The 27,349-nt window shown below is 41.4% G+C and overlaps 2 protein-coding genes across 3 annotated transcripts; one reads left to right on the forward strand and one right to left on the reverse strand.

Moving 5' to 3' along the window:
* Window positions 1–60: 60 nt before the first annotated feature.
* washc4 (WASH complex subunit 4) lies at window positions 61–12,630 on the reverse strand. 2 transcript variants are annotated; one of them, XM_035155984.2, is made up of 33 exons: window positions 12,484–12,630; window positions 11,176–11,315; window positions 11,015–11,068; window positions 10,853–10,918; window positions 10,092–10,137; window positions 9,912–9,979; window positions 9,746–9,828; window positions 9,502–9,544; window positions 9,309–9,412; window positions 8,952–9,072; window positions 8,427–8,550; window positions 8,206–8,333; window positions 7,869–8,029; window positions 7,363–7,489; window positions 7,030–7,155; window positions 6,836–6,943; window positions 6,579–6,725; window positions 6,391–6,470; window positions 5,884–5,989; window positions 5,625–5,741; window positions 5,233–5,401; window positions 4,835–4,989; window positions 3,875–3,949; window positions 3,683–3,787; window positions 3,454–3,588; window positions 2,976–3,084; window positions 2,799–2,865; window positions 2,527–2,613; window positions 2,139–2,286; window positions 1,719–1,815; window positions 1,438–1,634; window positions 1,176–1,272; window positions 61–1,013 (listed from the first exon to the last, which is right to left on the reverse strand). In XM_035155984.2, the coding sequence occupies exons 1-33, from the start codon at window positions 12,542–12,544 to the stop codon at window positions 952–954; spliced, it is 3,513 nt and encodes a 1,170-aa protein (XP_035011875.1). In that variant the 5' UTR covers window positions 12,545–12,630; the 3' UTR covers window positions 61–951. The 2 variants fall into 2 exon arrangements, with proteins under 2 accessions (XP_035011875.1, XP_035011874.1); XM_035155983.2 differs by having other exon boundaries at window positions 61–1,016.
* Window positions 12,631–13,649: 1,019 nt separating this feature from the next.
* slc41a2a (solute carrier family 41 member 2a) lies at window positions 13,650–27,183 on the forward strand. The gene is made up of 11 exons (XM_035155988.2): window positions 13,650–13,787; window positions 14,810–15,255; window positions 15,494–15,601; window positions 16,881–16,952; window positions 17,096–17,240; window positions 17,788–17,934; window positions 20,086–20,233; window positions 22,589–22,668; window positions 23,243–23,374; window positions 24,086–24,234; window positions 24,308–27,183. Exons 2-11 carry the CDS (start codon window positions 14,893–14,895, stop codon window positions 24,548–24,550), a joined length of 1,587 nt encoding a protein of 528 aa, XP_035011879.1. The 5' UTR covers window positions 13,650–13,787; window positions 14,810–14,892; the 3' UTR covers window positions 24,551–27,183.
* Window positions 27,184–27,349: the final 166 nt, after the last annotated feature.

The raw sequence follows: 27,349 nt of genomic DNA on the forward strand, positions 1-27,349 counted from the left end.
TTGTTTCCTGTGCAGCGAGACCTTCACTCTTCAGTACAAAGTCAAGACTGACACAGTGAAGTCTATTGAAAGTGCAAGTTTTATTAGTCTTAAGAGACTTTTCTCTTCAAGCAGGTTAATTCATGGAATGTAGTCTTTGACCAAACTGGCCTCATTTCCACATGTTGACATATAAAATATAAATGCGCTGCAGAGAAATTAACACTCAGATCAAGAACCTGATGTGTGTTTGGCGTAATTAATTAGGATTATCCGCAGTTTAGAAAGGCGCTTACACACCTTAGTTGATACGATGTATAAATTTAACAAAAATAAGTAGTTGAGAAATATGGCACACTAACAATAAAGGGTTTAAATGGAAAAACATTCTAAAGAGTCCTCGCTCGTGTGCTGCAGCGCACAGAGCTGCCATCAAAGGCCACAAACAATCACAACAGCACTGAAATGAAATCACATGCAAACTAGTCGATGATTGAACTCTGGTCAGCGGAGGGCGCAGAGCAGCTGAGGCTTCTACTGTAGTAAAAAAACAATCCAGTTCTTGAAGTGTAAAAGTAGCAAAAGGCTGCGTAGCACTGGAACTGATTCACCTCCACCTCATGCTTGTCTCACCGCCGCGCATTTCAAACTGCACTTGCTTGTTTAAATGCTACGAATTCAAAGTGAATCGATTAGAAGCCGACAGATTTGGGGGCGACACTCTGTTGTTTCTGTAAAATGGAAACAAAGAAACAGACACTTGCTGCCGTAGCACTTGAAGAAAAACATTCATTCTCTGATGAAGATAATCCCTTCGTCATGGGACACAAAGAGTCTGACAAACATCGCCTGTTGTTTCAAGTCTCTTATCTCTGAGATCTTCTCTCCACTCTTCTGCTCGACAGGTGCACGCTCTGCTTATTTTACAGTCCTCTCAGACTTTACAATCCAACACGACATCATCCGCTGGCTTCACTTTGAGGCTGGTTCAGTCGTGTTGGAGTCGTCTGAAGCGCCTCCTGCTTTGGAAGCTGCTTCTGGTGGAGAAAATGTTACAAGTTACTAGTGAAGTCTAAAGGATGAAGGCACAGACCTCCTCATTCATTAATCAGGAAACATCATCTACAAAAAGCCCATGTAACAGGGTTGGATGTGCATAATTTAAGGCTTCATTAATCATCACAACACCAGCCAACCTCTGTCCTTCTTCTCCTGAGTCTCTTCGGCCGCGGTCTTGTCCGCTCTGAAGAAGATCCTGGCGCTGCTCAAGGAGAAGTGGAGCAGTTCAAACTCCTGCAGAGAGAGAGAGAGGAAGACAAAGAGTTCAGTGTGAAACATCCCGCCCACACGATCACAACACTTCGCGGATTTCCTTGTTGCTTTAGAACTCTGCATTTCAAAGACAGACGGCAGAATCAACGGAGAGACACTGAAAAGGCTGAAAACGTAAGAATATACCTGCAGGTAGATGTCCAGCCTCTTTTGGGTGAGGTTCATAGTTTGCAGCAGTTTTTCATCCTGACTGGACGACTGGACGTTCTGCTCCTTCACCACCGCGTTCATCTCTTTCTTGTACTTATCTCTGACGGCCTGGAACCAGTGCAGCGAGTCGAACTCCAGATACTGGTCCAGCAGCTTCAGGATGTACGCCACACCTGAGAGAGCGAGTCAGAGACAGTCATGACCCTGGACAGAGGCAGTTAAGCAGGAAGCTGTTCCAGTGAAATGTGATTTATTACCCATAGCAAAGCCGTCGTCTGTGAAAGCTGCTCCACTTTTGTTTTTCTTGTTGAGTTTCTCTTTGCAGCCGATCGAGTGCTCCACGAAATTCACGGTCTACGAGAGAGATTTGTTCGTGCATCAATTCTTAAAAGTGCTGCATGTCTGAAAACTAAACAAAAAATTCCCAAAAGGCAGACAAGACATGTTTTATAAAAGGTCACAGTGTCCTTCCTGTCCCACCAAATTGTAATCAATTCATCCGTGAGTCCAAGTGAACAAGAAGTTGCCCAGGGGTGTTGTTGAGATATTTTGTTTTACAAAAATGGCACAGGTGGAAGAACAACCCGAGAACATAATGCCACCGGCCACTGGCTGTTGCTGGAGTGGAGGCATAAGAACAAAGCTGACACACAAATGAAAAAAGACTCAGTACTGACCAGTGGGGGTACAATCATGTAGAAGTTCCTCAGGTGCATATTCTTGGCACTGCGAAACTCAGCTGCAAACACCGCCACCAGCATCTTGAAGTACTCCGTCCCCTCGGCAGAGTTGCTGGTCAGATCCCCCAACACGGAATCTAAGACACTGGGAATAAAAACACAGAGAGAGTTTCAGATGAACAGATGTCAAAATAGCAGGTGACGTTTCATTCACATTTTTGTAACTGTGGTGCCACCTTGAGGTTGAAAAATTGAAATGCAGCGCAGATATCTTATAATAAACCGTCTGTGCAGAAGATTGTACATCGTGTCTACATCCACTGGAGCTGTAATAATAACAATAATCTACAGACAACATTTAAAGATATTTTGAAGTTGTGCCCACCTAGCAGCTTTCAGAGTCTCCTCTGAAAGTCCCTCCTCCTTCACCAGCTCCTCAAAGTTCACAATGTCCTCCAGGTCTGGAACAAACCTGCAAACGACACAGACAGAAAACATTAATCATTAAAGAGAGAAATGTCAGAAAAAAAAGGGAGAACTCTTGTAAATGCATCCAGGTTTTTGAGTATAGTTAATGTTTTGAAGACTTTTTCATTCCTTCATATTCAATCAAAGGGAGCATTGTTTACTACACAGCTACAACAACCGTCTACTCACCTGATAGCACTGCTGCAACAGTGGAGGCCACCAGAGCGGATCATGCGAACGTAGCCCATGGCGTTACCTGAGAGAAAAACAGGGTCAAATCGGTGTTGGCTGACATTGGCTCAGACGGGATCCATGTCCAATGATTTCTTAGGTTTAACCTTCATCTGTTGAATGGTATTTTCTCACCGATCTGGCTGATGAGCTGTCGGAACTGGTCTAGGTAGCTCTGTCCATCAGGACTGATTCCCAGCTTCCTGATGCCACGGTTGAACTTCTCTGCTCGCTCAAACGGATACTGAGACAAAAACAAACAGTTAAACAGCAGCTGGGAGGGAAATCATGTCATTGTCCCTGGTGATATAATAAAAAAAAGTATTTGTTACAACAGACTTCACAGTTATTACTGGAATCCAACTGGTTCCAAGAACAGAAAATCTAGATCTTGTTCCAGAGAATTGATTTACTGATGTGACACATTAACCTCCTCTATGGTTGATTAGTTTCGTCTTAATCACTGATCACAGTGTTGGTTCTGTCTGCAGCTCTCATGCATGATCATTAACTGGTGTTACGACTTTCTGACTGGAGTAAAACACTTTGCTTTGTTAGTGTAACTGGTGTAATAAAGTGATGAGCTTTGAGGAGACAGCGAGTCGTCTCTCACCTTCTGATCAGACTGGTCCTTTGTCTCTCTGAAGAAGCGGATGTCCTTGATGAGTCTGGACTTGATGTGTTCGTCGTACATAAACTGGCTGAAGATGTAAAACTTCTTACGCAGGAACTGGTAGGTGAAATTCACCTGATGAAAGCGGGGGGAGATGTGCAACAGGTGAGAAAAAAAAATACTTAAGTGGAAAGATTCTAAACCTCCTCTGCGTCTCCTGGGAACTCACCGTGGTGTTCATGATGCCGGTGCCGTGGGTTCGGATGGAGTTGGCAATGTGGCGGATGTTGATGGTGTTCAAGTGCTTGTTGTTACTTGCCTTCTCTATGAAGATCTATCGGAGAGCGATGGATTAAATGTAAGACTTGATATCCACTTGGTTCAACATACAGAAGGTGAACACGGAGGCTCAGAGTCTCACCTGGTTGTTGAGGTTGTAAAGGTAACGTGAGACAAAAACATGAATGTTCCTCATTATCTCCAGGACGTCTAAACCCTGAGGGAGAACACAGAGGAAACAGTTAATCATCCATTTATCTGCTACACTTCTATATTAAAACATCCACTTCTATTACAGAGTAAATTCACAATTTCCCCAGTCTGATAAGTAACCAGCCCACATTGGAGATTTAAGTTTCCTGACATAGGGACGTGCCGAATGACTGACTCTATGGCCCCATACACACCTGGTATTAACATGTGGTTTTTGTGATCCGAGCATTAGATGGACAGCTCTACGTAGAGGTGTGATAGCGATCCGTCTGGGCCACATGTCTACATTCCTTTAGCTGTGAGATGGCAAATGCGTCCAGGGCCACATATGAAGGAACGCCTACTCAGCTGATGTCCTCTGACCTGCTACAGTTTCACTGTGAACTGAACCTTTTTTTTTTAACTCTCAACTGTGCCCATATGCGGATTTGTTAGTGGCCATTGGATTTATTCAGCGCCTCCTGACTCGTCTGTCTCTCTCTCTCTCTCTCTCTCTCTCACACAAACAGTGACATCGGACACATCTGTGACTGGTCAAAACAACATCATTTGGTTTTAACCAAAACAAATTACACACATGTTAATTTGCATGTAGAGCGGGGAAGTGAGATCCGATCACAACTGGTCACAGGAGACACATTCAGGATGTATTTTAATGTCAGGTGTGAACACACAAACTCTGGCCACTTGTGATTGGATCAGGATGGATGTTAATACCAGGGCCTATGTCAGCACCAGTTGGAAACAGTCGGTGGCACTATAAGCATCATGTAATGTGACATTAATGTGTTTCGTCACAGTACAGTCACATCATTTAGTTTACATCTCAAAAAACACATGTAAATGTAAAGTATCTCTTCAATGATGTGTAAGGTGCCATCACACAGACCTGTTCCAGTGTCTGGCTGGGCAGGTGAGCCTCTGTCATCGTGAGTCCATAACGCTGTGTGGCCAGGTTCCTCATCTCGCTGTAGGTGGCCCAGTCATGCAGAGCCACGGTGGTCAGGTTGTAGAAAGTTTTGTCCAGGTAGTGAGTCACGTAGGCTGCAATGGCAACACCGAGTTAGTTTACCAGCAGGGGTCAGCATTACTCAACACACACACTCCACTCTATTTCACTGACATGATTCAGTTTTTAATAAAACATCAACTCTATAGATGTATGGATGAGAAGACATCTTTTAGAAAGTTTTTGAATCAACAGCAAAAGTTGCCCCCAAAAATGTTTTCAATATCCAACAAGAACAAACAATCTGTGTGCATGTATGAAAAAGAGTTTCCCGGGACCTTTGATATGAATGAAGCGGTTGAAGAAGCGGACGGGTTTAAGGGAGAAGAAGTGAGCCAGATCCTTCATGCCAACTTTGAAAGGGTTCCTGTCGTCCAGCTTCAGGTGAGTGTGAACGGAGAGACGCAGGTCCTTCTCTATCTCCTTACAGAGCTTGTCCAGTAGGTGCTGCACGAGAAAAATAAAACAAAATCCACATTGTAAAACTACAACCCAAAAACCTAATAACTTTGGCTACGACACAACAAAGTCCACATATGTACAATCACATCCTCAACCTCCATGTTGAAACACGATCTTCTAAATCAACACTGTGTTGTGATGATTCGATTCCTGTACATTTCCTCTTTCTGCTCCTTATTCTGGCTGCAACATTTTCATCTGCTCTCACCTCGTTGAAAACATCCATGATCTCCTTGTCATAGCTCTCCAGTAGCTGGTCACATGACTCCATGTGTTTGGCATGTAACATGGACGGCACACTGTCTCTCAGCGCGCTAAACATGTACTGCTCTGGCCAATCAGACGTCATCAAGGGGACAGAAGAAGAGGTGACGATTAAAACATAATCAAAACAAAGATAAAACAGTTTTCTTGAATTTGCAAGTGGAATGTTTTCCACTTCAACATAATTGTGCCCGTCAGCCTACGTGTATTCTTGCTGCGTCCACCGCATTGTCATACACGTCATCTAAGTAGATGGGAAACACAGCTCGGTGCCAGTAAAGGAAACTACAGTCGCACTGTATCTTGACCCTGAGGAACAAAAAAATACAAATTCCTTAAGTATGACTCTTACAGTATGTAAAAAAAAATACAACGTCGAATTGCATCATGAAATCATGTTTCTGATAAGCTCAGACATTAACCTTCCTAAGGACCAGAATGGTTTGTCAGCTGCCAAAGTGATAAATGGGCATTTGAGATGTTCGGATGTAAATGATTTGTGGTCTGACTGTGAGCCAGTGAGATCAGAACAAAACTCTTTGATTCTACTTCAGAAAGATGTCGAAGCCGCCCGTGACATTGCCCCCACACCAAGTAGCATCTCAACTTCTCCAAGTTTTCTTCCCTGACACAGATTTCGTCATGCACCAATTATAAATCTAGCACTGGAAACTTTGTTGCTAATCAAAAGAAGAAGAAAGAAACCACACCTCTCACGCAGCTCACTGATCAGATCCAGCTTCTTCAGCACAAGCTGCAGCGGGAGCAGATCCTCGTCTTTGAAAGTTTTCTGGAAGGAGCGACAGATTGATTTCAGTGTCAAGCTAAGAGTCAAGTGAAATAAGAAGGAAACAGAAGTGTCTGTATCCCATTAACCATTTGTTTTCCCCCGACGTACCAGCTGAGTGCCGACGCACAGAGCCAGAGACACCACAAGGCGGCGCTCTTTTGTGCTGGGTCCACTGAGGGCATTTTCTGCCAGCACCAGAGAGGACAGCACATCCAGTCGCTGCTCACTGTACTTCTTGTCAGAGATCACCCTTTTCTTCAGGGAGGTAAACACATTAAGTGTCAAATAAAATGAACATAGAAACTATATGAACTCCTTCTGTAAATACTTAGCATTTGAATGAATATTTTTGGGCCTGTGTTTACCTTGGCTGTGCCGATGGCATTCAGGGCCTGTGACTGCAGCTGCTGAGTGATGTGAGACACAGAGTCGGCTACAACCATAGAACGCCTGTGAAACATGTGCTCCACAGCCTGAAGGGAAACAGGATTAAACCTCATGTTAATAAAGGTACAGGTATAAAGCATGGAAATAGTCTCTCATGCACACACCCACACACCTTGAGCAATTCAACCAGTCGACAGAGCGCTTTGACCGAGGTCTTGGTCATGGGCCGCTGCATTGACATGTACATGTTCATGGTGGTCTTGATAATAGTGCCGATGCCGTACGCATACAGGATTCCCTGTGAGGAACGGGAAAGAAGAGGGGATTTTCAGAGTGTTCTTTTAAGAAAGGACACTTACAGAAAGCTTGTCAGTTAACAAATAAATAAATGAGCATAATACATGTATTTCTCTGTTCATGGAGACTAAAAAAACGTAAAAGCGAAAAAATGTGAAACGTGAAATGTTTGAATGCATCACTGTAGTTTATATTGTGTTGTCTTTACCTGTACAAACACATTACACCTGCTGTTAAGGTCGTCTGCCAACTTGTCCCCTTTATGGTCCTTGGACAAGATGGACTCCATCTTCATCATCCATGAGGTTACAAACACGTAGTAGGACTGAACATCCCTGAAGAGAAACGACAACAGAAACTGTTAGATTGTTTTGAATCTAACTAGAATTACTGCTTTGCGGTTGTTCGCCTCTGCCAACAAGTGCAGTTTTTGTTTACATATCTAAACACACCTTTTTCTCCAGATTCATAATCTAATCAGTTAATCTTTGAGTCCAAGTGAACGTTTGTACCAAATTTGAAGACATTCCCACAAGCTGATCTTCAGATATCATGTTCAAGAAAAACATAAACAGCCTTTGTGAGGACACCGTACTGACGGATGGACGGACAACCTGAAAACATAATGCCTCCGGCCACTGGCTCTCGCCGGCGCGGAGGAATAACAATCTGGTTTCAACAGAACTAGTGTGACTGAGTATGGACACTACTGACTTTGTTAGCGTCTGAGCTCTCTGCTGCAGGTAGGTGTCTCTCTGCCCTCTGATGCCCTGCAGACTCTTCTTATCCATCAGTTTAGCTGCAGCTGGGACTTTAGCAATGAGGAAGGTGTCAGGAAACCAGATGATGTTTGCAATCAAAGTGACAGCGGGAACCTGGAGGAAGGGGGCAGACACAAACACACATGAAAACTAGAATGGCTCTCAGGAAGTATGCACCTCCACCAAGTCCGAAGAGTTTCCTTATGAAACCACATTTAAATTCACTAGATCCAGTTTGAAACCAGGATCAGGAAACGGTGTCACAACTAAAGATAGAAAGACAAAACTACCTTTTTACAGACATCGAGCAGGGCCTTGTACAGCTTTTTGTCGACACTCCTGAAGATGTGAAAGTGAAGCACAAAGAGACCACAGACGCCAGCATATTTATCCCTCTGGTCAATTTCGGAAGGTTCACCTGAAAACCACATGAACACAAAGAAGATATTTCAAAGTTGCAAGCGAAGGATACCACCTGGCAAACTAAGTTTTCCTGGGAGAAGAAACTGACCAATCTTTGACTCAACGTTGGTGAATATGGTGCGAAGGTTGAAGGCAAACTCCTCTGCAAAGACGCTGTTTTTGGCAACAGCTACTCCTTCCCCATGGTCGTCAAACCTCTGTTCCACGCAGGCCTGTCACACAAGCATAAACATTAGGAGATCAGTGATCAAGTATTTGGTTGTAGGCTGAAGGAGGTCAACAAATAATGATGCCAAGAACCCAGGAGCAACCCCCATGAGAAAGTGCTTCCTCTCTCTCCCTTCTCAGAGGGGGGTTGCTTCCTATCAGGTGAGATCAGACAGAGGCAATAAAACCACATTCCATTCTGAACTGAAAACCAGCTCATTTTATTGAAGGTCTGAAGCAAAGTGAGAATAATGTTTCTGTAGTTTGTTTAATATTGTTTTTTATTATTGCTTTTAGTTAATTTGATTAAATTCCTTACTGTTCAAAGACTAAAATCATCCTGTGGAACCTGCTTATATTGATTAAAAGACTTGAAACTAAACTAAAAACACGTCTTTGAAGTTACCTGCAGTATCATGCCATCCAGCAGCTGTCCCTCCAGCTTCAGCAGGAGCTTCTCGAACGGTTTCAGCTTCTCTTCGGGGATGGAAAATTTCCCAGGGTTATGGTGCACTGATTTCAATAACCTGTGATAGAATGATGCAGTTATAGACGACAACAAACAATGAATGATCATAAAAATGCATTCAATTTAAGGGTAAAAGGTGAATACATAACATAATACAAAAACAGCACTTCTGTCTATATTTTATCTCACTGGTTGCAAACTGGTGTGTGTGTGTATGTGTGTGGGAGGGAGAGAGGAAAAGACAGAGGGTAAGAGGGTTTGGGTTTGTGTTTGTGTGTGCGTGCATGCGTTCACCTTTTATACATCTTCCAGTGATCTTTTAGTGTGCCATGATTCTCCAAAATCTCATCCAGTGTGAGCAGCACCACTAACAACTCTCCGAGGTGTTCGTACACAGTCTGCAGCAGGAAAACACAAAATAGACAATATTTAATACTCAAGACACAGACACACACAAAAAAAAAAAATCATTACATCATAAACCAACCTGGAAATGGACGCCTGATGACTCAATGATCTTCGTTGCACCTCTAAGATACGGAAAGAGAAATGTTGTAACAGAGCAGAAACATTATGTGGCTATTTAAACCAGAACTGCAGTGTGCGCGTTCTGCTTTTGCCTCCATGTTAAGTGGGTAAAGACTCTTCACAACGAGGGTATTTAAACCAATCCAACCACAAACAGTATATCCACTGTGCAACACTGACTGGCTTCTGTTCATGCGTCTCACTTGTTGCTGTTGTAGAGGGCAGCCAGCTGATGGACAATGTTGACCACCACTTCATAACATCTGGACACAAAGCACGACAGTTCCTGTACAAAGAGCAAAGAGAGAAGCTCTCAGCGTTTTCTCCAGTAAATGATCTTATCAATAAAAAAAATGACTAAATACTCACTTGCAGGAATGAGATGAATCTACCCATCTGAATCTGTGACTCTCCTTCAACCACACCGGTGTCAGACACTGTAACGCAAAAGTACATAAACAACGTATTTGCATCAATTCTTTAAAAAGCGGAATGTTGAAAGTAAGAAAAACGGGGGAAATGAGGAAGCACTGCTGGCTGACTGATTACCTCCTTCTCCGTAATACAACAAGCCATTGTAGAACTTGGTTTCCGCCTGTAGGTGAACATAAATATCAAGCAGGTCAGTCAGGACACAAAATCTGATTTTGCATTTCATAAGCACAACAATAACAGAGTGTGGTGGCAGAAAATTCTGTATGTATTTATTCTTTGCAAGCTTATGTACTTATACTAGGTGTCTGTGTAAAGAGAGCATCAGAACTGCAGGCAATCCAAGTCAAACGGTTGTAGCGGCAGGCTAATGAGGCTATAAATGTCTATGTGATATACTGAGGAGATGAGAAAGGCACTAGCTCAGCATGAGGCTGCAGTTATAATTGCAGTTGTACACTCTCAGGTGACAACACTATACTGTATATCAAGCATAAATGTAATATAATCATGATAGAAGCCTTATGTAAACATGTGAGGAACGGTTGCTTTGAAAAACTTATATTTAGAATGGGACATGTAACGAAGAATCAACCTTAGTTAAGTCTAATGGTGAAAGAAATCATACCAATAAAAAGCTCAGATCAAAGGCCTCCAATGACGAAGATTGATAATGGTGTCAGAGGTGGACTGATAACCAGTGATTTAATGAAACCATTAAAAACCAGTGATCTAATGCCAAAATTCACTAAAGGAAATACGACACCATTAGACGAGTCAGAAGTTTTGAACAAGAAAGAAGGTGAGGAGAGAATAGAATCTGGCCCAGTGTTTGTATCTCCAACAAGTGAAGAGTGCACTGTTTTGAAAGTACTTACCTCATACTTGAGTTTCTTCACTTCACTACAGAGTGCAGCATAAACTGTGATGACTTTATTTAGAACCTGAACAACACAGAAAACAAGACTGATCAATGAAAAGAAAAAACAACTTTGTGGATCTGAGACTTCAACTGTTCCAGACTCTTGGTCTTGACTTACCTTGTTGTCTGTTTTAATTAACTCCAGTAAAGATGACTGCTCATATGGGATAAGCTGAAAGAGAGTAACACAACGTATTGGGAAGGAAGTTGTGCAAGTTCCAACTGTGTGAACTCAACTGTGTAAACGCTCAGGTTGATGTTCGGCCAACGGGGTTTTACCTTCAGGGCGATGGGGTCCAGAGTGAAGTCCCACACGTCTCCGATGGAGTCATCCAGCGCCTCCTCGATGCCCCTCAGCTGAGAAGTGTACTCCTCCAGGAACTTATTGTAGTTCTTCAGCTGGACCTCGGTGTGTATTTCTGTATGATGGGAGAGAGTTAGATGAAGGACATTGTCGGGGGATTTTCATGTTCTTGTACTTTACTTCACCCTGTGGCTATTTTCTTCTTCTACTCTCTTAAGTTAATGGAACTCAGTAGAGCACATAACTCTACCAAGGCCCAGCAGTCCCCTTAAATCCCACCCAGCTGCACCATAGTGTATTTTGCAGTGTTAAAGACATAGAAAAAACACTGCATCCTTCAACATTAGAGTTGGACCACATCGCCAAAAATTACATTGAGATAAAAACGATCATATTAGATGATGTCAATAATCCCCACGATAAATGTCCCATTATGTATTATACGTTTAAAGACTGATTTAAAGTGAAGGTCAACCCTAACCCTATGGACAGAGGACGACAAATCGGAGGAAGATCAATTACGTGTTATATACCTCATCGCTGCATTACCCTTTAATTGATGTATATTTGACCTTTGTTATACTGCTACTGATGAAGATTATACAGGGATAAATATATTATTTTATTGCGGAGCCCCAATAAGTTTGCAGATGTTTTCTTCATCCACAGCAGATGCATGAAACGGACACTGAGCCTTTGCTACCAGCTCTGACATACATGTGTATTTACATATGTTTGAATGAGGGTAAAGGGTCATGGTTAACAACTGGGTGAGGATTCATTCCTGCACAACTACCCAGCTTTGTATTTGCATACGAGTCAGAAAGAGGAACCAGCACAAACACAGAAAACCCTCAAACGCCAACGTTGATCTATGAACTTTAAACTGTTGCACTTTAACCCTGTGTTTTGTTTATGTGAATGAAAGTAACGTGAGGTGATTTAATCGTAAGTGAAGTAAATGTTTGTGTACTGTCATACACTGTGATTAGCCTTATTTGACAGGTAGCCGGCTAGTACTGACAGCTAACACGTCCCTGCCTGTTGTTACACGAGTTTACACCTTAAACGTGAGCGAAACTGTCCGTGCTGATGAAGTCACTGTCAGTAAATATCAAGTGAGATAAGTGGAAATGTCTTTATTAATCCAGTAAATAGACGGAGCCCGGCGGCAAAGCATCTAGCCAGCAGCGCAAGCTAGCACTGGAGGCTAATGTGGCTAACTGCAGCGTGTCGCCATGTTTTTTCTTGTTTGTGTCTACATGTCAGGGCTCGTCACTTACTCTGTGAGCCGTCGTCAAAACGGTCAAACTCCCAGTCAGGTGCGATGGTTTCCACCGCCATTCTGCCCGGAGAGGAGACCCGAGAGCCCGCTGCTACACTGAGGAGAGGCACGGTCCCATGATGGGTCCCATGATTCTGTGAATGGTCGCTAGGGTTCATGGGAAGTGGAGTCCGCGGAGGGAGATAGATAGATAGATAAATAGATAAATAGATAAATAGATAAATAGATAAATAGATAAATAGATTCTACTACTACTTCTACTACGACTAGTATTAAAAAATAACATAATAACTATAATAATAATAATATCAATAACAACAATGAAAACTTTATTTCTATTGCAAAACAGTAGTTACAAAGTGCTTCAAAATAAACAAACAAGTAAATTGTCAGTAAGTACATCATTTATTTTATTTATTTGTCTCATTATTTGTTGTCAAAAGGCAAAAACATGTTTTCTGAGATCAGTGACATCGACCTTAGACGACCAAAATAAAATCCAAGTGTATGTTTGTACCAACTTTAAAGAAATTCCCTGAAGGTGTTCCTGAGATGTCGCATTCACAAGAGCGAACATGTGTTTTGCACGGTTACTACAGTGACCTTGACCTTTGAGCACTATATTCTAATGAGATCATCTTTGAGTCCAAGTGAAAATTTGTACCCCATTGGAAATTAATCCTTGGAGATGTTCCTGAGATATAACAAAAAAATTGTGAGGTCACAGCGAACTCGACCTTTGACCATCAAAATCTAACCAGTTCATCCTTGAGGCCTAATGTCCAAGGAGACACTTTGGTACCAAGCCCTACTTGTATCCTACATCCCACATCTTTGGTTTGTGTCTGCATCTGACGTGCCAGCTGATTGCAAACCAGAGAGCTTGTTACATCCCTATTTAGCGATATATATTGTAAATTCATGTAGTTTTACGCCCTTTAATTGTTGTGCTTGGCAGTGCTGCCATAAGTGCTTGTTCCTATAAACAAATAAACAGTCACACAATGATAAAGTCAGAAGCCAGGACTAAACTTTGTGTTTAGTGCTGTCTGTCATATACAGGTTATACACAGGATGTGATACATGAGGTGAGAGTGTGAGTTATGTGTATGTGTGTGTGTGTGTGTGGTTGTGTGTGTGTGGTTGTGTGTGTGTGTGTGAAGGAGGTTTGGGTAATTCCACTGTGAAGACTCAGCACACCAATCAGACGACGACAGTGGCCGCAAGGAAGAGTCCGTGTCATCAGCAGTGGACTGTGAGAAGAACAGATGCCTCTTCTCCTCCCATGGTCTCACATTAAGGGTAAGGCACTTGTTCACTCTTTACTTTCTCGACTCTTAAGCAAAGACCAAGTGTTGCTATCAAATTAAACGGAAATTTGTTTTAAACTTTACTTTACTGTGCTTTATCTGTGTTTGCAAAGTTGCTGGGAAGAGAGAGACACTCTCAGAGGGTGTTGCAAATTAATTTGATACGCGAATTAACACTCTCAGGTTTGTGCCTGATGGTGGAAATCCTCTCATTCGACTGTGTCTACTTGACGTCAGTTTGATGTTCCCGGATTTTCCTTGACGTACTTTTCTAGCATCTAACAGCGCCGACTTACTCAAAGACATCACTGCAGGACTCCACACAGACAACAGTAAACACCTTGAATTACCTTGTATGTCGTTGCCTCACACAGAGTCTGATGATAATCCAGCTGTTGCTTGGATCATCATCAGACTCAATATTTAACATTATGCAATGTTATTTCCATTAAAGCTATAGTTCCATCTCTAGTTAAAGCTTTTTAAACATATGAGGCTTCTTTAATACATTTTGTTCCAGTGTTTTTGCCGATTATGTTAGAATTTTTTTTACATTTTGTACAATTCCTCTCTCAAAACTTGATGACCTTAGCTTTTTTCGTACCTGATCATCTCTTAGGAATTTTTTTCGAATGAAGTGCATTGTCTCTGTCAGACAACATGGCCTCAGTGTTGCTGAGGCAGGCATGAAGAATGATAATCATGGCAATTTCCACCATCAGATGACACTGAAACCATGCACTGACCATTACATTTTGGCACTGATACAGATCAGGGGGATCCAGGTCTCTTTTTCAATTTCTTTAACTTTGCAAGATACTTTTTTGAGAATAATTCATGGATCTTTATGAAAGAAATCAAGCATTTTTAGGGGATTTATCCAATTAAAATATGGATCAACTGAATTGAATTGCTGTTTCATAAGGGGACTGTTGTGAAGGTCTGAACTCTACTTCGTGCCATTCTAGTTTATTCTATCTTTACCCTTAAAATAAAACTTATCTCCTGTTTTAGCAAACTGTGTCTGACCAGTGAAAGGATTTCTCAGGAGCCGGAGCAGCGGGATTAACATCCTGCCAAAAACCTCACTTCACATCATGGTTGTCTCGGAGTCCCAGGACGATCAACAACCCATAAGAAGCCCCGGTCAGCAGTCCAGATCAAATCCCTCCTCATCCCAACACTCTGGAAGTCCACAACCATACAGCTCCAATGAGAACATTCCACCGGTCGACACCAGTCTGCAATACAAGCCTCGGGAGTTAACTGAGATGGACTACCTGCTCCCCGTTAGACTCTACGGAAGTTCAAGGGTCAGCGAATCCACGACAGAAAAGGATGCAGTCGTCACGAGTGCACCTGCGGAGTCGGCGCGCTCCTTGTTGTCGCAGATCCTGGTGCCGTTTCTTTTGGCCGGGTTCGGGACAGTCGCGGCCGGGATGCTGCTGGACCATGTTAAGGTGAGGACACAGAAATCATTAAGACGAGGTCAACGGTGAGGTCATCATTTAGTTTACAGTGCCTGGTTGCTGAATCAAGGAAACTACATGACCAAAAACATTCTCCTTAGAGAGGAAACAGGTACGGAAGAAACACAGAGAAGAAGGAAATCTGTGTAGTTTTTCTGCGTGGGTATTGTGTGTTTGTGGTGTTGGTGTAAACTGAAGCTCATTTATCTCTGAACTGTTGTGTTGGCAGGACTGGGACGTGTTCCAGGACGTCAAAGAAATCTTCATCTTGGTCACTGCTGTCTTAGGCATGAAGGGGAACCTAGAAATGACTCTGGCCTCGAGACTCTCCACTGCTGTGAGTGAGCACACACACACTCACACATGAGCACATGAGCACATGAGCAGTATATTGCATTCAGTGTAAGAGAACAGATAACATAATAAAATTCCCTATGCAGTAAAATGTAAAATATAAACAAGGACAAAGTTGAAGAAAACTAAATCTGATTGACAAAGAAACACCAACTCTCAGGATTAGATTTTGCTCTTTTGCATCATGGGTGTGAAACTCCTCACAGGCCTGTGAAGTCCACGGCAGCAAATCAATTTACTAATAATAGTCCAACAAGTCGGATAGCCTGGCATGATGTTTTCCTGGAAAAGCAAATAATATAACCATGTAATATTTTCATAAAGAGCCTTCATAAACTATCCAAAGATCGATTTTTCCTCTGTGCTTCAGATCGCCACTGTATAAAAACTACTAAAGCTCTTTTCTGGTTAAACATCAACACTGTGGTTTGTTTTGAGTCAGTGTTGGGCTAAAGGGTGTATTCATCCGCAGCTGAAAATAGTCACCACCTTTTGCTTCTGTTTCCACGGAGGCGTAGCGTACTCGGCATTTCGGAGACTTTTTTAATTTAGTTTTCTAGTGAATGCGATACGCTTCCGCAGTTCTAGGAAACATTGACACTGTGGTTTGTTTTGAGTCAGTGAAAATAGTCACCACCTTTCTACGGAGGCGTATTGCATTAATTTGAAAAAAAAGTTCAGTTTTTCTGAGATAATATCTCGGGAAATTACGAGATAAGTTTTCGTTTAAAAAAAATAAAAAATAAGAAACTCGTTTTCATGGAATTCTTTTAATTTTTTACTGTTATTCTGAATGACGCTCTCATTTGTTGGCTCTTTGGTGTTCGTGGAAGCAACACTGTCCCGTCTGCTTAGTTTAATCCAGTTTAATTTTATTTTTGTACGGAAGCGTATTGCATTCACTGTTTTTCTGAGATAATTATCTTGGAAATTCCGAGATCAGTTTTCATAAAAAAAAACTAAAAAAACGTTAATGCAATACGCTTTCCGTAGTAGTTTCCCCTTTTTGCTTTACATTTACTCGTTAAGTTGTTTAAAACAGTTTATCTGCAAAGAAAAAAAAAATATTAAAACAAAATATACATTAATAAAACAAATGATTATGATCAGTTATCAATTGATGTTCAATTCGATTTTTGCCCTTGGGAACATCATTTGACACAACACTGAGCTCATAATCCAATTTACAGCTCAATCGATGATCTACACACACATAGTGTGATGTATTTATACTCTACTGTATTTTAATCTGATGTTTTCAGGTAAATGCAGGGAAAATGGAATCTGCCAGAGAAAAGTGGATGATTATCGTTGGCAACCTGGCACTCAAGCAGGTACATTATTATTTTTCATTTGTCTTATATCATTATTTGTAACATATCTTAATTCAAATCAACCATCTTTGAATCCTTGTCTATTTATCTGCAAAATTGAATTCCACTCCAGTAAATCTTTTTCCTATTTTCTTACTTCACAGCTGCAGGCCACAGTGCTGGGTCTGCTGGCCTCTGTGATGGCGACTCTACTGGGCTGGATGGTGGAAGGGGAGATGACCTTCAATCACGTTGTGCTTTTGTGTTCAACCAGTGTTTCCACTGCCTTCATGGCTTCAATGCTGCAAGGTAACAACACAAACTGTTCAACTGTCCTTGACCTTTCTGTCAGTGTGAAAATCAGAAGCAGAATCAGAAATATGTTATTGATCTCTTGGGTGGAAATTAGGTTTTGTTACACTCGCTGCAGTAGAGAAAATAAAACTATACAGACCAAGACAATTGCAATGAATAGAAATGCAAAATATGGGTAAGAGTTTGAAATAAAAAGTTTGTAAAGTCAGTAAAGTAGCAGGCGTCATGCATGGTCTGTGCCTTGGTGGATGTAAAATCCTCATTTTGAATGTCCAAGTTTTCTTTCCCTCTACGACATTAAGAATCCTCTTGTGACAGAAGTTACTCTGGAAAAGAGAGTTTAAACAGTTTGTGTCTCCAAATCACATTGTTTTCTGTTTACAAGTAAAACTTTAGAGTTACACTTGAATAAAGACATGAGACACAGTCTTATTTCCATTGTTGAAATTTGTGTAAATGGTAAAAGTAAAGTTTATCCGTGTTTTGACTTCAGAGTCACGTCATACATGGAGAACCTCCCCCTGTCTTTAACCCTGCCCAGGCATCATCATGGTGGCAGTGATCCTCGGCTCCATGCGACTGGGGATCAACCCTGACAACGTGGCGACACCCATGGCCGCCAGCTTCGGGGATCTCATCACTCTGGCCCTTCTGGCCTTCAGCAGTCGGTGGTTCTACTCTATCTCAGGTAAAGGAAGATGACGATAAGATAAGATAAGATAAGATAAGACAAGATAAGATAAGACATATATATATATATATATATATATAATTCACAAAGGGGCTTTTCTCATATGAAAATAATGATACATAATAAATAAAAAACTAGAATGCCACTCTTTCTGTGCCTACACTGGGCATCAGTGTGTGAGGAGCATCAGGCAGTTAACCTTTGAACTGGGCCTCTGTACATGAGGAGCATGTGCAGCCCGGGGCAGCTGCCTAACAAAGAGCACAAAGAGGCTTCAGGCTCCGAGTGCAGCCCGAGCAGCCTGAGGCGATTGCCTCATTAACAGCAGACACATACGAATGTCCTTTGATAGAAAAATGTAGTTAGTTGCCTTGCATGTTAAACACTGATTATATCTTATACTGGGGGATGCATAAGGGATGACAGAGGCCCACCATACAGGGCGAGACCAGGCAATATAGATTTCTTTTTGCAACTCTATGCTTTTGTTGTATATTTAAGCAGCAGTGATGTTGAAGATGATGATGAAGGAATCTCCGCGGACACCATTCTTGCTTGTATAATAAGGTTTATTACACAGAAGTTACAGGTCAGGACAGGTACCTAGATATACCCGGAGACGTTCTCAGCCAATGCAGAAGTCTGTCTCGCAGATATAGGGAAGTTGTTCAAGATTCAAGATTCAAGAGTTTATTGTCATATGCACAATGATAACATTAAGCAGTGCAGAGTTATGACAGATTGGAGGAGTTTAAAAGTCTTATGGCCTGAGGGATGAAACTGTCTCTGAGCCTGGTGGTGCGGGCCCGGATGCTGCGGTACCGTCGCCCAGACGGCAGCAGGCAGAACAGTTTATGGCTGGGGTGATAGGGATCTTTAATGATCCGGTTGGCCTTCTTCCTACACCGCTGGGTGTAGAGGTCCTCCATGGATGGTAGCTCCGTCCTGGTGATGTGCTGGGCAGACTTCACCACCCTCTGCAAAGCCTTACGGTTCAGGGTGGTGCAGCTGCCGTACCAGGCGGTGATGCAGCCAGTCAGGATGCTCTCTATGGTGCACCTGTAGAAATTGCAGAGAATCCTGGCATCCATGTTGAGCCTCCACAGCCTGCGGAGGAAGAAGAGCCGCTGTCTGGCCGTCTTCCTGATGGAGTCTGTGTGTGCGCCCAAGACTTGAGATAAAATGACGTCATACATAGGGGCCTCTAATTCAAGACATGCTTCGTACATAAAGATGGAAACGAGGGCCCCCTAACCATTGAACAGGTCAAAGAGCATTCCCCGAGGGACAGAACTAACGAGTAACATCGGGAAGAATAATTACATAATCTGAGAGTCCGGAAACGAGGGTCATTATGTTTTACACACATGTCAAAATGATTTACGTTAGCTAAATATACCACACTTTCACAAGACAGCATCGTAAATTCAGCATAAAGAAATGTATATTCTAATGGAGTCCGGAAACAGAGCCTTTGAAACTGAGTAAGGACTGAAACAGAGGCCCTCTAAATGCTCCAAAAGATTTATAATGGTGTGAGAAATTGGCAATCACTACTCTATACACCATTCAAATCGACTGAAAAAATACTTGTGGCTCCATCCCTGATCCTCATCCTGATCCTGATCCGTACCAAAATGAAATGATTTTCTTCTCTGACCCATACCGCATCCTTCACTAAGTAACGTGGTCCGTCCAGTAGTTTTACATCCTCTGGTTTACAAACAGACAAACCAACAAATAGACAGACAGGGGTGAAAACATAACCTCCTTGTTTAAGGTAATAAGTAAAGATACAATATAAACACAAGGGAATATAAAAGAAAGAATGTATAACGTGTAACAGTACTGCACATATAAGACATTGAGATTGCACAGAAACTAATTATTGTTAAATAGTTAAACTAATTGAAAACCTGAGTAAAGTATGAAAACGAAGAGGATCAGCAAGGACAGTTTGATTCTGTAACACACACTCAGGATCAGAAAACATTTTTAAACACTTGGTCTTTCTCTGAGCATGATCCCAAGCAGTTTCCACTTTTGGCCAGCAGATGACACCTGTTGCACTTGTTTCACAAACATCACAGAGCCATCATGGATTAGTGTGAAAATGAAAGTCTAAATAAAGACTGTTTCTCTGGACAGAGCTGCAGCCCTACGTGCTGTACCTGGTGGATCTGTTGATTTTGTGCCTGATCCCTCTGTGGGTGGTGATCTCCTCCAAACACCCAGCCAGTCACATCCTGCTGCGCACAGGCTGGGAACCGATCATTACTGCAATGGCCATCAGCAGGTACTTGCCTCAGCCTTCTACCTGACTCTTTCCCCAGCTTGGACATTTATTCACATTATTTATAAGGAATACGTTTAGAAATACATTAAATTGTGAGTTAGGGTTAGGGTTAGCCTTAAGGTTTATGATAACAAACATCATATCCCTCCAATCACTGTCATCCACATATCCACATACAGGGCTACACTACACATGTGTATAGTAAACTGACATTTAAACTGACATCAGGGTCTAAGTTAAGGCTTGAAAAAAAAGGCTGAATTGATTAAAAAAGTAAAAATATGACTTTAAAAGAAAACAAGAAAAAGTCCAATGGCAGACTTAACAAAAAAAAACAAATAACATATAAACCAGAGGTGGTCTGGACCAAGTCTGAAGAAAGGTCTCTTTTATATGGTGATATTTGCTGATCTAGCCGGAAATCTTCCTACAGCAGCAGGAAAAGTTGTGTGTGGTGGGAATTTCTTTTCTAATTCCTTGGTGAGGAATTAAACTATTACAATGAATTATTGAAACATAGCTCAAGCGAGTTTCAAGGCATTTTATGCTGATCGATGCAAAATTACAAAGAGTATATTGAACACAAACCAAGTCACAGTGTTACTATTTGGCCAAATAGAGACAGAGTTCTCAAAGCCACTGCAGGCATCAAGAATCTGATCTGAACTGTCTCTTCTGACAAGCTTTTATACATAAAAAGTGCTGAACACGTAGCTGGTCAAAATCACTGTCGACCCCGTGAACGCGCGTCCTGTAACCTGCTGCATGGTAAATATTTAAGTGTACAGATTATAAATGTGGGCCGATTCTTATCTTATCAAACAGTTCATTGGCATTTCCTCGGTATTACCCTTACACAAGCTTTCCTGTAATTGTACCCACGCAGCATATTCCGGTCGAGCTGTTAGATGATGCAGATTTCCATTACATTGTGCATCATCGCTCTTCCACATATTTCTGTTGCATCTCTGCTGCATTTCTCCCGGTCGGTTTTACCTGTTTTATACCCCCCTAAAAAACGCAACTGACTCCTCTCCCATAGCCAGCAGAGGAGAATACATCCCATTCACCCTGGTAATCTGAATGAAATGATTGGTTGTGTTTAGTTCTGTCATCTTAACACATACTTGTTATGAGCATAATACCACTGGTGTCTTCACTTAAGGATGGAAACCTTCATCAATTCCAGGATTCTCAAACAAAACACATTCTAATATTATCTTAACACAAGAATAAGAATAAATGAAAACACACTTTCGGATACTTATATGATATATATGATAATGATATAAGAAAGCTCAATATACGAAGTTGATTGCAAATGAATGCATTTCATCCTTCTTTGGTCAGACAATTTCTTGTCTGTGTTGCTTTGGAGATTTTCCTCCTTTAGTTTTTGTTTTTGGTCTGTCTAGCTTTGTTTTCTATTCAAATGAGCAAAGACGTAACCGTCTGTCATATGATAAATACGTAAGGTCCTGAGACAAACCCACTATATGAAAGTAAGATGACAAAGCAAATTAAATAGTTGCATATAATTCTATTCTTCCAAAAACAAAAACAAAACAAAACATCACAACTCAACCTTGGACAATCACAGGCCGTGCTCTGCACATAGGACTTGCACTGTGCATGCCAACCACTCAACTTTGACCTGCAAGTTAAAAGCTTTCATATCCTCTCCTGCCAATGAACCTTCTCTTGGGAACCATTTGCACATTCCTAAAAACTTTCCTAAAAACTGCAGACTTCAGCGTCAGTGGGAGACTCTTCTCAGTAGTTGTCCATCCTGAAGACAACACCCAGTGTTTATCCTTGTTTCTGTTGTCATGTCCACATTTCCGCTTGTTAAGAGGTTTAAACCTCAGTCTTAATGGACATGTTGCCAGCTATTGGTGCTCTGGCTTTAATCATCCTGATTACCAACAGTTGTTATATCTAATTATTTATTAAAATTTCCGTAGCTTGGTCTATTTATTAATTTGAAATAGATAAATTTAAAGTTTTAATCATTATTGTTATTTTATTACTTTGCTATTTTTTATCACGCGCAGATTATCCAATTACTACACAATATCACCGTCTTCCTTTAATAACCCCTGCAGCTTTAATCTGTCTTGTGTGTGTGCAACCTTTAACTATAACTTAAATGAACTTAAAATCATCACAACACTCTCTTTTGATGATTGATTGATTGATTGATTGATTGAAAAGATTGAGGTTCTGTCATGAAACAGTTATCAGTGTTTATAAACAGAGACAAAAACCTGAATATCGTGGTGTTGATGTTTTTAAAGTGCCAATAATGTACTGATCATAAAGAGCTTCTGTAAACTTTCTGTTTTTGTCTTTTAGTATTGGAGGACTTATTCTGGACATGTCAATGTCAAATCAAAACATGGCAGGACTTATAATTTATGCTCCAGTCATAAATGGTGAGTTGTCTTCTGAAAATGTGTATTAAATGGGCTGCTTTGTGTGTGTGTGTGTGTGTGTGTGTGTGTGTGTGTAATGATACAGGTTTAAAATCATTTGATCATGATAATCCGCCTCTGAATTTACACTGTGTAATCTCATCCTCTCAAAGGATCAGTGGTGGATGAATGGATGGATGGATGGATGGGTGGATGGATGGATGGATGGATGGATGGTACATGTTGTTTTTTGTGATTCCTCACCAGGGTCATTGTAGCATTTGATGTCAGTCCTTACAGCTGTGAGGTCTGCTGTTTGTGAAGGCGTCTGCATGAGAAGAGAATCTCTGAACAACTGCATTCATCATGTGTGAACGATGCAGTTGTTGAGTTCCTCCACAGGGTTTGGCTTTCTGTGTGGGTTAGACCAGAGGTGAGATTGAGCCTTGCATACAACGCGTCTGATTTCAAAGGAGGTCGTCACATTTAAATATATTACGATCTTAAGAATGCGGCCTTCTTTGTTGTCAAACAGTAGGTTATATCACGTCCTATCGCTGGTGACCCCTGCCCCCGACATTTCTTTTCTTCTCAGGTATTGGAGGGAACCTCGTCTCCATACAGTCGAGTCGGTTGTCTACTTATCTGCATTTGAACTTCCCAGCTGGAGATCTTCCAGAGGAGCGAAGGGGCTGCTACAACCCATTTCGCACCTTCTTTGGATCAGGTGATAAATGGTCAATTTCTTTAAAGCTGTTGAATTGCCCCTTCACTATACACACATACTGTAAAAATGAAAAAAAAAAAAACTTCTTGGCTATCTGGGGTCTCACTCTGGGGGTCTTCCACAGAGACATGAAGGCAGGATAGCTCCCACCCTGATAAGACATTACATAACATTTCATTTAGCTGACGCTATTATCCAAAGCGACTTACAATAAGTGCATTAAGTACAAACCCAGAACAACAAGAATCAAGAAAGTACAATTTTCTTCAAAAAAGCCAAACTACAAAGTGCTATAAGTAAGTGCCATTTAAGTGCTACTACATTTTTTTGTTATAACTTTTCAATTCTTTTAAATTTCATGGACCTCAGACATCAGGAGGGTAATACATACCTTCACATACCCAATGGGAGGGAGCTATGGGTTATAAGAACAGTGTTGGACTTTGTGCTTGATTCACTGAAATAGCCAACACAAAAGACATATAGATAGATAGATAGATAGATAGATAGATAGATAGATAGATAGATAGATAGATACTTTATTGATCCAGACCAGAGAGAGATTTAGGCATCCAGTAGCACACAAAACAATCAAACACAAGAGCATGAGACTAATAAAAGGGCGAAATGAGTCAAGAAGTAAGTTGCCTTTCAAATTTTGAGTTTTCATTTTAGCATTGTGAATTCTGATGTTCAGCTTTGTTGTGGCAGGAGCAAACCATCGCTCTGCCCGGATCCTGCTTCTCTTGGTCATCCCTGGTCAGTTCATCTTCTTATACACCATCAACCTAATGAAAGGAGACCCCAGGTTACCCGGTGCTGTCCTGACTGTCGCCTTCTTGTCTGCTTCCCTGATTCAGGTGAGTCAGTCGCAGGGTTCAGTTTCCCTCCGCCGACTGTTCTACAATACATCTCATACTCCTTGTCTCGTAGGTCTTCTCTCTGCTGTGTACAGCCGACTGTATGGTCCACTGGTTGTGGCGGAGGCGTAAAGACCCCGACAGTTACTCGATACCCTACCTCACAGCCCTGGGAGACCTTCTCGGGACCTCACTCCTCGCTCTTGCCTTCCTCATGCTGTGGTGCATTGATGACTCAGGCAGTGAGCTCAAAGCAAGAGGAACAACATTGTATTGCACCCTGTGCAATACAACGAAAAATTGCACAGGGTGGTGAAATGTTTTTTAAAAAAGGACAGAGAAAGCAAATATTGATTGATGAAAGACGATCATCCATTTCTTCATTTCTTTGGCTCATCATGTTTGTCCTAATAATATTTTTGCTCTTTCTCGGTTTCTATAATTTCACCTCCTGACACTATGGAAGACACACCCGCTGCTTTTATCTTTGCACGATAACAGTAAACCTTCCTGGGATTTTGGGAAGTTAATCAAAACGCACATGTCTGATTCTGTCACAGCTGTAGCAAGCGAAAGCAAACACAAAGAGCTAAATGCTGAAAACTTTAACCCAAACACCATGTTAGCAGTATTTCACAAATAACTACATGATGAGGTTTCAGCAGTTTCAATTTAGGGGACGGATCAGGATTTGCTATTTTTAACATTGCAACATTTTTTTGAATCTCTCAAGAACAAAATGTAGAGATCTTGATGTAGAATGTCAGTCTTTCTTGGAGGACTGATATCTATGAGTGTGTGCATTTTGGTGCAACTTGATTGAATTTAAAGGGACTGTTGGGCCTGGTTGGAGGTGTGTGCTCTACTGAGTACAAACAGAAAATTCACAAGGGGGCTAGAAACACAGATGCGCACAACTACACAACTCAAGGCTCAAACTGTTACATGCACACTTGAAGTCTTTGCACACTAACTCTGTATTTTTCATCCAAAAATTGTTGCACGTTTAAGAGTAAATACGACCTCATGTTGCATCAAGCATGTTTACACACTGACATATAAACTTTTGTCTTTTAAGATTTTGGAGAAGGTTTGATTTGCTGCGTTTTTCGCATTTGTCAAAGGCTCCGAGAGATTTGTTTTCTTCTTCTTTTTAATGTTCAGTATCAGTGCTGGTAGCGTATCGAACTGGATCTGACATCCTGAGATGGACTTGGAAGCAATCAGGATCATTTTGCAGCTCTTTGATCCGAGGATGAAATTCCTGTCGGCCTCTCAGGATTGGATGGACCAAATGTTTTCCCTTTTTCAAGAAGTCAGAGGACCTCGAAATCATCCTCAACCTTGGACAATAACCAAACGTTCTCTTCAATTCTGGCTCAACTTGAACCTGACACTTCTCCTCTCTCCTCCTGCCAATGGATCTTCTCTTGGGGACCAATTGCACATTCCTAAAACATTCCTGGAACATCTATTCATCCTGTCGCTGCACATGGAGTGAGGACCGCTTGTGTAAACAAATTCACTGTGACCTTAAGAAATAAGTATACATGAACATATTCATACAACCACACAAGTATCTTTGAGACCTATGAGAGAAATTGTGATTAGTGAACACAGATTTAATTGATTGATTGATTGATATTAGATATACAACAGAGGAAGCTGAAAGCACAATATATGCCAAGAACCTAAACAGTCCATTTGGTTAATATAAAACTGTTTTTTATCTCAGGTTACTTTATAGTGGGCATACATTTCTTTCTGTAAGTGTAGCTGAGCATCTGCAGATGGACTCACAGCACAGTCAAACACATGAGATGCACAAATGACTGTGTTTTCTATTTGCTGGTGAGTCACATATAACCTGGATCGCAAGTTACACATGTTCTTGAGCCGTTCAGGCCATCTCATCCTGTTCCGTCCTTGCATATGGAGAAAGGCACTAACAGCTTGCTGGAACCTCACTTCTCGCTCTTGCCTTTGTGGAAGAAAGTACATTTTGTAGTGGAAAAGTAAATTTTTAACTCTGTGGTCTGAACCTCTTTAGATGACTTACCTTTAGATGACTTATTAACCGTCTAATTTTCAGACCCTGTTTTAAGACTGCGCCTATGCAGAACCAGTCTGAACTGGCTCAGGCAACAGCCTTAGTTCTCTTATACAGGATGTTTGCATTTGACTGTTCTTTATCGACATTCTGAGATCCTTGTGACTCTGTGTTGATCCTTTCTGCAGAAAGCTCTTAATAAAATACACAATGACAATTTGGTAATCCAGCCTCTTGTATTTTTAGATTTCCATCACACCTTCCTCATGCTGTGGTGCATTAGTGACCCAGGCAGTGTATGAGCTCAAAGCAAGACGATGTCTGAGGAAGAACAAATACAACGCAAGATATCATGTGGTGGTAAAACAAGAACAGAGAGAGTCGATATTGTTCGCTTTCATCTCTCAGATCACTGGAGGTCTGGGTTGAGATTGAGAGGGCTTTTCCTTTGACAGTGTGAATGCAAATGTCTCCTGGGCAACATTTGCATTCACACTGTCAAAGGAATGTGTCCCAGATAGGGTTTAGAAGAATACAAAAGATCTTCCATTATAAGAGCCTGTAGTGGAAAAATAACTAAGTGTGGTTGAAACCTATTTTGTAGTTGAAAAGTAAGTTTTTGCAGACCTGTCTAAATACTTTTATGACCTGAACTGTTTATGATCTGAACTTTTATGACCTGAAACCTTTATGACGGTTTTATTACTATCTCCAAAGGAACCATATCTAAATCTGTTCACTGTTATATCTAAATCTGTTCAACCAGTCTGAACTGGCTCAGACAAAGAGCCTTGATTCTCCTATATAAGATCCCTCCATCTTCACTCTGAGATCCCTGTGACTCTCTGTGTTGATCCTTTCTGCAGAAAGCCCATATTAAAAGTCGGCTTCTAACACGTTGTCAGTGTGCATTCATATTTTTGGGGGACGTAGCTTTGACAAAAGGGCTGATGGGAACATGTGGGATGTATCGGTTGCACTGTAGCCTGCACTTGGTAGTTTTTCCCTGCTAATCAAATCCAGCTTTCACCGGCAATGTGCCTTAATACTTTGTATTTCATCGCT

This window comes from Hippoglossus stenolepis, chromosome 5 (genome assembly GCF_022539355.2).
Source record: "Hippoglossus stenolepis isolate QCI-W04-F060 chromosome 5, HSTE1.2, whole genome shotgun sequence".
Lineage (NCBI taxonomy): Eukaryota > Metazoa > Chordata > Actinopteri > Pleuronectiformes > Pleuronectidae > Hippoglossus > Hippoglossus stenolepis.